This window comes from Acomys russatus, chromosome 8 (genome assembly GCF_903995435.1).
Source record: "Acomys russatus chromosome 8, mAcoRus1.1, whole genome shotgun sequence".
Taxonomy (NCBI): domain Eukaryota; kingdom Metazoa; phylum Chordata; class Mammalia; order Rodentia; family Muridae; genus Acomys; species Acomys russatus.
The window spans coordinates 73311727-73324527 of NC_067144.1; the positions used below are offsets into that span (position 1 = coordinate 73311727).

Genomic DNA, 12801 nt, shown 5'->3' on the forward strand with positions numbered 1-12801 from the left:
TACCATTTACCAATAACATGCTGGTATTGGGTTACTTAAAAATGATTTTTATCATGGGTATCTGCTTGTGCTAGAATGCACACAGGTGTTCGGGTGCCTTGGTTACCATGGCTGGAGATACAGGTGGCTGCCTTCTGACACAGGTCTGGGAACCAGACACTGCTCCTCTGCAAGTGTGGTGAGTGTCCGTCCCCTGGAGGACTTTCCCACTTAATATGCAGCTATGTGTTTATCTTAAATCAGCAATGCTAAGCCTCTGTGAAGTGTTCTTCTACTGTGGAAGAGGTCACTGTGTCTTAACAAAGCACCTACTCACAGCAAGCCTGTCTGCTACCTGGGATAGAATGGTAGGAGATGGAAGAGGGATGTGGTCGGTGAAAGGTTTCTGGACACAGGAATATTTTAGGTAGTTGAACTTCACCCTTGCAAACAAAGGAAGAATTTTTAAAAAGTTAAAAGTTAAAAGCTGACTCAATTAGGGAGCATGAGTTTAAGAGTGACCTAGGCTTGAACTGATGGAGGTGTAACTAAATTCATGTCAGGGTCATGGAGACAGAGACAGCGGGGGCCAAATGCTTGCTGGAAAAATAAGGAATCGAACATCAGGTGGCAGATTTTTCTCAAAGTCACAGGGAGAACATTCATTAGTATGCTCCCTCTGGGCCCTCAGACACACCTTACCACATTCATACTAACATTGCGCAGTGTTTCCTTTCAGAACACAGTGGGGTTAAGCTAGATGTCAGTAGTGGAAAGAGAGCTGGGAGGTTGCCGAACACTTTAAGGTTAAACAACACAGTTCCTGGTAACATGGGACAGAGATGAAATAGCAAGAGAAATTAAAAAAAAAAAAAAAAAAAAAATATATATATATATATACACTTTGAACTATGTGAAGATGAAACCACAATTTTAGACACGAAGTGAAAACAGAGCCTGAATGTAAATTCACAGCATCGAATGCATCAAGCGGAGAAGAAATCTGAGCTCAGTCATCTAGGCTGGAGGAGTGATTTAAGTCCAAAGTCGGCAAGGAAGTAAAGATGGGGCACAAACCAATGGCATTGAAACCTATGACGCTGAAACCAGAAAGTCAATTAAAACCGACAGGATCAAGAGCTAGCTCTTTGAAATAAAATAGTTACATTTCTATTTGGGGGGAGAGAGAGAGAGAGAGAGAGAGAGAGAGAGAGAGAGAGAGAGAGAGAGAGAGAGAGAGAGAGAGAGAGAGAGCGCGCTTGTGTGCTCAGAGGCGAGCAGGGGAGCCTTACAACAGACCCCACGGACATGGAAAGGGCACCAAGGGATGTATCCACTGTTCTCTGCCTGGGAGAAGTAGACTGACTAATAGAAACATACAGTCTGGCAAAACTTACATTAGAGGAAATAGATAACCCAAAAGGTCTATACATTAAAGACTTTAATGCAGTATTTATTTTTATTTATGTGTATGAGTGCAGATGTCTGCCTGAGTTTATGTGCATCACACACAATGCAGTAGCTCATGGAAGCCAGAAGAAGGTGCCAGGTCCCTTGGAACTGGAGTTATGGGTGACCGTGAGCTTCCGTGTGTGCGTGCACTGTGCACTGAGCCAGGCCCTCTGCAAGAACGGTCCAGCGATCTCAACCGCTGAGTCATTTCTCCAGCCCCGACTTTAAGTAACTTATTGATGACCCTTCCCAACCAGAAAGCACTAGATCCAGATGATGAGCTCTTCCGAGTAGTTAAGGAGGAAAATACATCAAGTCTCTGTAATCTCTCTCAGAGGAGGCAATTAGAAGAAACACTTCTCAGTCCACACTAGGAGTCCAGCATCACCCTAAGAGCAAACGAGGAAAAGACACTTCAGTAAATGAAAACTTCAAATCAATCGCTTCCACCAACACAGATCCAAAAAGGCTCAACGTCAAACCATTCGCAAACCGAATCTAACAATTTGAAAAGAATTATACACCATAACCAAGTTCAACATTAGAAAATAAATGCCTATAATCCATGTTGGTGGGCAGAGTAAGACAAATTAAATGTGATAATATTGGAAGATACAGGAGACTCTGATAAAACCCAAACTTCTGTTCGATATAAAAGTCCTCTGTAAGAACCATATAGATGAAGTCACATGGTGTTATGGTCTTTCCAGAATTTTTTTAACTTAATAATTTGTGCTTTAAGGTTATTCTGTGTTGCTCCATGATTTTATTTTTTTCAATTATGAAATACGTCATTGTGCTTGTTTATTCATTTGTCATAAGAGTACATCTTCATCTCTAAGCCATTTGTGGTTATTAGTAAAACTTTTATAAACAACAAAAGGGTCTCTCTCCATAAGGTATGATTAGAGAGATGTTTTTGAACTAGGGGGGTGGTACTCAAAACTTCCTTTTGGGTCATTTCTGTCAGAAACTTGTTTTCTGTTTAGACCCAAAACAGGAACCATTGTTTTTTAAACATGATTCTAGAAGTCAGATGATGCAATAAGACAAGAAAAGTTAATAAGAGATATACAAATTAGAAGGGAAGAAAAATTTATCATTTATAGATGACATGCTCACCTCTAGAGAAACAAGAATTGACAAAAACAAACAAACAAACAAACAAACAAACAAACAAGCAAACCACAAACTCAAGCTATTTTTTTCCTAAGATAGGGTGTCTCTGTGTAATCCTGGATGTCCTGGATCTTGCTTTGAGGATCAGGCTGGGCTTGAATTCATATAGATCCACCTGAGTGCTGGGACTAAAGGCCTGTGCACCACACTTTACAAAACCAAAATAAAAAAAAAAATTACACAAGGATTTTGGACACAAATTAGTATACAAAACCCAACTGCTTTCTTATATATCAGCAATGGCCAATTAGAATATGAGATGAAAAACAAGAGCGTTTACGTTAGCACCCCCTGAAATGACATACATAAAGTATGTACAAGATTTGTGTGAGGGAAAGTGTAAAAGGTTAAAGATACCGAAGAACTAAATAAAAGGACATCACATGTTCGTGGGAAGGAAGGACCAGCCTTGTCAGGGGCTTTCTCTGCTCAGCTTGATCTACAGACGGAGTCAGCGTGATGGTAATCCAGAGTCGAGCACCTATCACACTGAAGGTGATAAGAGAAACTTTAAAAGACCCAGAATAGACAAAATTGACCGTTTAATACTGAAGAAACTGCAAAGACAGAGGACTGTGCTACCAAAAGCCGAGATTGACTACCACTTATATCAGTGGAGACAGCGAGGTCCTGGTGGAAGAGGGGGTACCCAGGCGAAGAGTGGGTGCCCAGGCGGAGGAGGATAACACAGAAAGCGCAGAAACAGGCCTCATGAGCTGAGTGGTTGACCTGTGCAGGACGGACTTGCTTTTGACAAGGGAGCAGAGGCTGCGGCTATCTCAGCAAATGGTACTGGAGCTATCAGGCTCACTACTAGAAGAAGATAAAAAAAGAATCTGAACATAGACTTCACACAAGTCACAAAACATCAACTGAAAACCGCCACGGATTAGGTAAAAGGACAAAGCTCCCAGGAGAGACAGAAGGTCTGGATGGTAGTGACATCTTAGGTCCACCAGGGACAATTGCCAGGCTGGACCTCATTGAAATGAGAAACTTCTGCAGAGCAAAGGATTCTCTCAGAGAATGCAAAGAGGAACATTTGCAGAGCATACAGCTAATGAAGCACAGGTACCTAAAGGATACTGAGAGCCTTTGCAGTTCAAGAACAGGAAAACAGACAACCCACCGACAGCATGGACAAAGATGTGACCGGACGCTCCTGCAGGAGCAGCCTCCAGACAGGAAGTATCCGAGACGGTGTTTAATGCCACAGTCAACTGCATGGCATAGCCATAACACAACCACGACACGCCTATCAGAACGGCACAACTCCAAAACACTGACACTGCTAAACACCAGGAAGGAGCTACCAGAGTTTTCATTTACTCCTGAAAGAATGAGGGGGAAGAAAAAGTAGTACAGCCACTCAGGAAGACACTTTGCCAGTGTACAAGAGAAATGTCGCCAGGTGCGGTGGCACCCACCTATAACCCCAGCACTCAGGGAGGCAGAGGCAGGCGGATCTCTGTGAGTTTGAGGCCAGCTTGGTCTACAAAGCAAGTCCTACAGCCAAGGCCAGACAGAAAAACCCTGCCTTGGGCTGGGCGAAACCATCAGGGAAATGTCTCACTGTACAGTAGGGGAACCATGATTCCTGACACTTGACCAAATGCGCTGAAAGCTTATTTCCATATAACATGCACAGACACTATCTCATAAAATGTGGACAGCCGAGCAGCCGAGATGCCATTAAGTCAGTGGTTAAATAAAGTCTGGTCTGTTCAGAAAACGGAGCATTGTTTAGTACTGGGAAATGAGCTATGAAGCCACGAGGAGACACTGGAGGGACTTTAAATGCATCTGAGCAGGTGGAAGAACACGACTTCAGAAGGCTTTTCACAGGGGCACCCAGGCACGCTCTGTTCTGGAAGAGGCTGAGCCGTGCAGGTTAGGGAGGGAAACTCAGTGGTCTGCAGAGGAGCCGTGGGGGCAGATAGCCTGCTTCAGGTGACATGGTGACAGTGGGAGCCTGTCCGTGCCTGTTCATAGTCAAGAGTGTCCCCTACTGTCATCTCCGAATGTGGGTGATAGTGGCATAGTGAGGTAGGCTCATCAGTGGCGACAAACGTGCGGTGGTGGTGTGTCTCGTCAATCATGGGGGAGGTTGAGAAGGGGAGGGGCATATGGGGGTCTACTTTCTGCTTGCCTTTTCTGTGAACTGAAAGTGTCTCTAAAAAAAAAAAAAGAACTTGTCATTTAAGAAAGAAAGTTTGAGAGTGGTTCAGTGATGCACCTAAGAGCACACAGCTCATCAGACCCAGGACCAGGCTCCCAGGCTCCGACAGGACACCCATGAACGGTCCTTACCGCCCATTGCCTGTGTGTGAGTCAGCGAAGTGTAAGACTGTTTAAGAGCTAATGTCACTGTGATGGCAGGAGAGAGCGATCCTCATTCATGTGTGTGTGTGTGTGTGTGTGTACAGGTGCAGTTGCCTGCATAGTTCAGAGCTGTCACATTACCTTGGAGCTGGAGTTACAGGTGTTTGGGAGATGGCTGACTTTGGTGCTGGGAACCAAACTTTGGCACCTCTGCAAGAGCCTTAAGTGCACTTAGCTGCTGAGCCATCTCTCCAGCCTCAGTCTTCTGCAGACTTATGTGGACTCGGCTGTCTCCAATTGGGAGGTGTAAGGGTGCGGTGGTCTGCGTGTGCACATGTGCTCATTTATGAGCGGCTATTTTATGTTTTCCAGTTGGTTAGCTATGAGGGTTTGGGATCAGCTGACGATACTGAGTAGCATTCAGGGTCTTTGTTCCTTCGGCACAGGGGGTGGGTGGAGGGAATGTTATAAACCGGAGGGATTGTGTGGGAACAACCAGGAGTCTTGATGGCTATTATAACAGAACTAGAAAACCAGCCGGGGGCCAGTCCTACAGTGTGGTCTTTGGAGGCTGTGGACAATGCTCATTGGACCTTCGATGTCCCTGAAGGCAGCAAGCCCACTGGGTGAGCCCTGGGTGCTGAGATGAGTGTGCAGAAATCTGGGTACGAATGTCTCTCTGTGTGAGCAGGTCCTCACAGCTCCCTCATCTGAGGCCCCGCTGCACCCCAGTTCCCTCCCTCTGCCCTCTGAGGTTGCTATAGAGCTGTGCCTGTCCAGATGACCCTGCTTTTGTCTGCTCCAGAGGCCGGGCTGCCTTGCATGCTGAACGCTGCAGCGTGTTCACTGTAGCAGGAGCTTTTCCCCAGGTTCAATGCCAGATGGAAGTGGCATGCTCAAGAAGAAATAGAATTCTGAGAGCTCCGAATGCAGGATAAAAATTAGTATCTCTAACTTGAAATAAGATTTCCAACAATAAACTCTACGTCAATTTATTTTCACTTTTTTTTTTTTTTTTTTTGAGGTAAGGTCTCATGTAGCTCAGGCTGGCCTTGAACTCCTGATCTTCCTCCATCCACTTCCTAAGTGCTGGGATTAAAGGCATGTGCCACTACACCCAGCAGTTCTGAATAAAATGATTTTTATTGCTTGTTATTGAACCAGTATTTGTTTTTGGCCAATCTTAATTTGGCAAACAGTGCTTATTTGTTGATTAAGAAAATGGCAATTCTTTGGGCATCTGTTACATTTGATACTGTCAAGGTAGACAAGTGTGATTGTGTGTGTGTGTGTGTGTGTGTGTGTGTGTGTGTGTGTATGTGAGTACACACTTACTGGGTGCTATTCTCATTTCTTTGGCCTCCCTCAAGGCTGTCTGCAGGTGGTTCACCCCTCAGACTTTCAGCCCCTGGGACCTCCTCTAAGCCTGCTCCATGCTGTGCAAGAGTGGTCCCTGCTCACAGATGGAGGATTGTCATGGCAACAGCCGAACAACACCCCCTTGGCATCAGTCATCCCAGAGTGCTGGGTGTTTTTCCCAGAGCACAGTTTGTACAGACTGTGGGCAGAGAAGAGGCTGCTCCAATACAGGCACGTGTGTGTGTGTGTGTGTGTGTGTGTGTGTGTGTGTGTGTGTGTGTGTGTGTGTGTCGAGCCCCCTGTTGCCTCTGATTTTAGAGGAGGGGTACTGAGCTGATTAAAGGTACTCAGGACATTCCGGGGGAAGTTGTCTACATAATCACAGGTTACAAAGGATGGAAAGACAGAAAGACCCAACCTGGCAAGCCCATCTGTCCTTTCCCCCTGAGACTTCACTTGACCCTGCCCTGGTCATTTGCTGCCTGGGGTCAGAGGTGTCCAGACACCAGTAATAAGCTCAAGGCGTCTAATGGCAGGAGCAAAGTATTCTTTTTTGTTTGTTTTTTAGACAGGGTTTCTCTGTGTATCCTTGGCTGTCCTGGACTCACTTTGTAGGCCAGGCAGGCCTCGAACTCACAGTGATTGATCCACCAGCCTCTGCCTCCCAAGTGCTGGGATTAAAAGTGTGTGCCACTACCGCCCGGCTGGAGGAGCAAAGTATTCTAAGCGTTTGATTTCAGGTGTCAGACTCCAGCAAATTCAGCATCAATGAGTGAGTGGAAGAGGTAGGGCTGCAGGTGTGGCCACTGCTCAAGGATGAAAACAAACAGCTGGCCTCCTTTGGCAGCTCTGTTAGGGGAATGTATGTAGATGCTTTGACCTGGGTGGGATTAATATTGGCTGTAAGGTGAGTTCCAACAGAGCAACTCTGAGATTTGCTTAAACAGAGGGGACAGGTTCAACTACCCAGAGAGATGATTGATATCTTAAGTGACTTTCTGTCCTCACAGCACTGTGAGGTCCCTAAATGACTGACTTCCTATCCTCACAGCACTGTGAGGCCCCTGAGTGACTGACTTCCTGTCCTCACAGCATTGGAGGCCCCTGAGTGACTGACTTCCTGTCTAATGCAAAGAGAAACACAAAAACCACTGAGATGATGGTGACTCTGGAGAAAGCAGGGCTGCTGGGGATTTCCCTGCCTGTGCTCCATTTGCCTCAGTAGTTTATTGGATTTACATATGAGTACGGTTCTCTGGTACCTAACAGACCCAAAGGTCTAAATTCATTCCTGACCCAGGAAGTGCTCTGTGGAGTCAACAGTGCCTCCAGGTATCCTTAGAAGTTTCAAGTCCTCAGAAGACACCTCTATGGGGGGACGTGGTCATTGTCTAGATGTGCAAGAAGCAGCTCCTTTGTGGGGACACTCGTTCAGAGAGGCCTCAGCAGGTGGGCGTAGTGACCCTAGTGGACTGCCCAAGCTGAGCTCGCGAGGGTGTTGTTCACAGTCACTCTCATAGGCAGAGGGCCTGAGAGAGGGTGCCAGGACCGATCTGAGCATAGTGTTGTCTCTTCTCAGAGAACACTGATGGAGAAGCAGAGGTTCTAATGCCCACAGCTGCCTGGACTCTGATGCTCTAGCCCCAGCTGACCTGTTAACTGTATTTTATGACTGCACATCTAGCATTGGAAAACTCTGAGGGGCCTTCAGCCTCAATTTGGGTCTGATCTTAGACACCTGAGATGTCTCTCGCTTCTCCGGATGAACATACCATGAGCGCTGTTTAAACTTTAGAAGCTCTGATGATTGGTACGTTTATGTCACTAGTGCTTGTTGGCAGCAGATATTTACATTGCCTGAGAAAAACAGCCCTTCGGATTCTTGTAAAGATTGGCGACATTGATGTCACAGTTTTAATGGTGAGTGTTGTTAATACAGTGGGCACGCGAGCCTCGATCTTAAGATGGTGAATTACACGCAGGAAGCTTTGTACCTCGGAAACTGAGACCTGAGGACTCTGTGGTCATTGTTGTCCTGCCAATCACACACTTCAGGGTCCAGATCTGGGGGGAGCGTCTAAGAACATCACAGATGCATGTTCAACAGCGCGAACCCAACACACCGGTGAACTGATCTCGTGCGTGTCAGAGCGTCACTGTCTTCCCTTGGGCTGCCTCACACGAGCAGGTGGCTGCCTGGAGCCTTCTGCTAAGACAACGAGGCCAAGGAGAAGTTTGGCTCCTTTTACACTTATCTGAGTTTCATGGTGTTGGACTTGGAAGTGGTGTGACCTGGTCGTTTCTTCCGAGTGGTTGAAGACAGGTAAGTGTTATTCTGCATGGCCTCTGAGGCAGATGGCATTACCTACTTAGTTTGGGATGTGGGACCACAGCTGTCATTTGTCTGTCAGCAACACAACATGCAATAATTTTCACAAAATATTTTCTTGTCCATCTAATTTCCTGGAAAGCATTCATAAGAGAACATGGTATGTTTGCTTCCCGCCCCCCCCCCCCCCATCTCTCTCATAGAACTGATTAAAGGGCCAAATTTGGATGACTGGTATGAGAAATGTTTCCATAGAACAAAAGTAAAGCAAAATTGTGACTCTAAACAACGCCATTGAATGTCATCACATCTAAAACTTTAGTCATTGTGATTTGGTCTGTTTGGTCTTGTCTCACCCTTCGCCTTCCCCTACGCTCACAGAGACCTCTTGAGGCCTCAGACAAGGGCAGTCAGTCATCTGCATGCTGAGCTTCTAGCTGAGGGGCCAGCGAGAGCCAGGGCCAGTGTGAAAACAGTGACAGTGGCTCCTGAGTCCTTTTCACCACACACATCAATCCTGAGTTCCTGTCTAGTGTGTGAGGACCACTGCAGCAGCCGGGTCCTTCACCTCCCTGCAGGCAACCTCACCGGAGCAGACACCAGCTGAGCGCTCTGTAGACTCTAAAGCCCACGGGCACCAGAGAAGCCACATTCGATCGATGGGCCAGGAACTTTCATGTCGTTATTGCTCATCAGGGAATAGTTTCCCTCTAGCTACTTCCTAGGTGGATTCTGGATCCCAGAAGGCTGTATAGGAAAAGGAACCCTTCTCTCTGACAGCCTGGCCTATAGGATCTACTCTAAAAAACAACAACAAAAACAAAAACAAAACAAAATCCACAGTATGTTTTCCTGGAGATTTGGGAATGGGAAAGGAGGTCGTTGTTTGATGTTCTCAGAAGCCCACCAGACTAGTTAAATTTTTAACAGTCCTGCCACACACACACAATGGTTAGTGTTATTTAGTAAATCCCTCTTGCAGTTGCTCAGCTCCCCTAGTACAGAGTCCAAACAGCCACAGGTAACACATGCACTGACGGTATGTTGTGTTCCAATGAAATTATGTATGGACCATGATTTGTATTACCATTTTCTTTTGAGGCAGGGTCTCATGTAGCTCAGGCTAATCCCAAACTCTCTATGTGGCTGAGGATGACCTTGAACTTCTGACCTTTCTGCTCCACTTTTGAAATGCTGTCATAGGTGTGTGCTAATATACTTTGTTTATGCAGTGCTAGAGACCAAACCCGGGGCCTTGTGCAAACTAGGCAAGCATTCTACCACATTCCATCCCTGGCCGCTGAGATTTGAATTTTATGTGGACCCCAAGTATTCTTTGTTTGTTTTCCTCCCAACCATTTATAAATGTAAAAATTAGCATCTGCTTGAAAGACTGTAATAACACCAGACTGTCTGGCAAGTCGGTATGCCAAACTTTTTTCATAATGAAAACATCTCAGGCTTACAGCTTTGTGACCTCCATGGAGACCAGCATCTGCCACTCACTGGCCTCCAGGCCGAAGTTACTCAATTGGCCCAAGCTCTACGTCTCCAATTATGAAGGTGTCTATGATAGCACTCAGCCTCTCGTGGTGGCCTAGAGCTCTATGAGGCAATTTGTGGGAGTGTTCTGAATGTACAGTGTCAGGCAAAACATTGTTTTGTTGTTGTGTATGCACTGTCAAAACTGTATGTATTGTCCAAGTCCCTTAGCAAACTGCTGACAGTCTGGACGTCTACCGTGACATCAGAATCAAAAGTCCCCTCTGAGTCTCTGAGGGTGCACACACTGGGAAGGAACGTTCTAGTCTGTTCTAAAGCAAAAGCTAACGGTTTCTTAAATACAGTTTGGACATAAAGTCTTAACTCAAGATAACGTTGTTTAGCTGTGTTGTAATATCAGTCAATCTATTATGTAAAATTTGCCATCCGCTGAAAGAAAGCCATAGAAGTGACCTTGTAGTGACCCTGGTCATGCATACGGGTCATGTCATTTTAAGTTGCCTTCTCAGCTTTTCTGTCACGTAGAGCATGCCTGCAGTCGGGGAGGAGTGAAGCGTTGACTCTTGGTAAGTGGTTCTCAGTGGTGGTGACTCTGTGCGTTTACAGTTTCTCTCAGCTAAAGGGTCTGGCTTTTCCCAGTGTGCTCATCGGCTCTTCCAGAGCATCTGTGCACTTCCTCTGGCATACCTTGGTCAAACAGCCTCCAAACACTCCAAGATACAGTCTTAAATTCAAACATAAAAGCAACAGGTGGGGGGGGGGGGAAAGCAAGAAACTTGAACACCTGGGCTTTAAAACGAAGCAGAAATTAACTTTTAAATTAGAGTATAAGGCAAACAACAGGCGTCTAATTTGGTTAATTCACCCTGTGAGAGAAAAGTTGTGCTGAAGAGATAGGTGGACATTTTGACACAGTAGCTAGATTTCTGTTAGGGAACTCAGGTACTAGATTAAATCAGTGAGTATGGACCTGGAGAGAACGGGGTGGGGTGGTGGTGGTGGTGGGGAGGCAGAGAGGAAAGGAGTAAAGGAAGAGAGGATTCTACCTCGTGGACGCAGACATAACTACACCCCAACATGATGCGCAGAAGGACTGGGGAGGATGGGCCAAGTCTGCCGTGTTCACATGGGCATGCCATGTCCCCAGAGGATGTCAGAACCAGACAGCTGTAGCAATGACATAAACCTAATCTGTAAATGGACAGACACACTTCCTGTTGGAGAGCCAGCGGGGGGGGCATGTCAGTAGAACAAAGCCTGCGAGGGTCTCTTCAGCCCCGTCCTTCCAGACAAACTGTCTCTTTCCTCAAGGAACTAATGTGCTCTGTCAAATTGGGGTCAGCTGCAGGGGCTGTCAGCCTTGGGTTTGAGGTTCTTATCTGGCCCATGGATCTTACTGTGCTTTGTGGGGGGAAAATGACTCAGAGACACCAACCAGGCAGCCCAGAACACCAAGGAGAGAAAGATAGATAGACAGACAGGGAGAGAGAGAGAGAGAGAGAGAGAGAGAGAGAGAGAGAGAGAGAGAGAGAGATACAAAAACAGAGATCTCTCTCCAGTGGTTATGGGTCTTGGTGCATTAATAGGTTTACATATTTTCATAGCACTTGATCTACTGGTGGAGATACAGTGGGGATAGGGACTTGGGACTAGGGACTAGAAAAGGCGGCATGGGGGTCCCTTTTGTTGAATTACCTTAATGAAAAAACCTCACTGACTACTTGCTGCTTAGAAAATTCAGTCATAATAACCTTTTAACAGTTGACACAAAATACACTGTTAAACCATTTTCTCAGTAACTGTAGAAAAATAGACATGTTTGATAAGGACGTTCTAATAAAAAGTCCTTTAGGAATGCCTTCTTTTAAAGATTCTGAGCTCATGTTACGAACAGGAATTAGTTCCGCTTGCATCACCAGCCACGGTGACATCAAGGACATGACAATCAGAGTGGGACCTCCCGTCACAGTGCCCTGTTGAGGTCATAGCATGGCTGTGGGGATGAGGCAGGTGTTGCTCAGGCCTATTGTCCAGTGGTGCTGAAAAGCAGGCAGGAAGCCACCAACCTCAGCACTGCTCTTCCAACCCATCAATGGGTGGTCCTTCAGACCTCAGTAAGGGATTTTAAAAGGCCCAAATGAGCCTTCAAGAGCTAAGTCAGCAGATAATTTGCAGGCTTTCCCCATCTTTCTTTGTGCTACACAGGCCCTGCCCTGCGTCTAAAACAAGGTCAGGCCACGGGACCTCCGAGAGCCTCTTGGCAATTGTGTCAGGCTCCGTCCACCACCACCTCCTGCTAAGAGTGAGCGCCTGGCTCCACTGATAAATAGCCAAATGCCAAAAGGAAATGCTGGCAGGCAGCAGGCAAGGGAGGGCTACAGCCGATAGCTTTGTTTTCCAGAATCAGTGCCAAGAAATGGTTGTTTGGGTGGCAAGATCTCTGCAGAGGGAGAGGAGCAACCAAGATGTTGCGTGGAGGAGCCATTTCCCATAGTTTCTGGGGGCAACTCTTTTATAAACACGGTCCCAAACTTCAACAAAGCCCTGTGCAGTCTGGTCAGGGGTGGCAAGAGGGGGACGGCTAGTTTGATCTCTTTGACCTCCACGGTGCAGAGACTCAAACTGAGCACATCTGTAGGAGCTGAAATACATTTAGGTCCATTTGATGCGTAATTATG

At 46.4% G+C, this 12801-nt stretch overlaps 1 protein-coding gene across 2 annotated transcripts in view; it reads right to left on the minus strand.

The window, feature by feature from the left end:
• Window positions 1–1575: 1575 nt before the first annotated feature.
• Kcnj6 (potassium inwardly rectifying channel subfamily J member 6) overlaps window positions 1576–12801 on the minus strand; it is a 170617-nt gene continuing 159391 nt past the window's right edge. For both annotated transcript variants that reach the window (XM_051150294.1, XM_051150293.1), the window contains exon 4: window positions 1576–1820. In XM_051150294.1, the coding sequence (XP_051006251.1) occupies window positions 1816–1820 (5 nt within the window). In that variant the 3' untranslated portion in view covers window positions 1576–1815. The remainder of the gene's footprint in view (window positions 1821–12801) is intronic.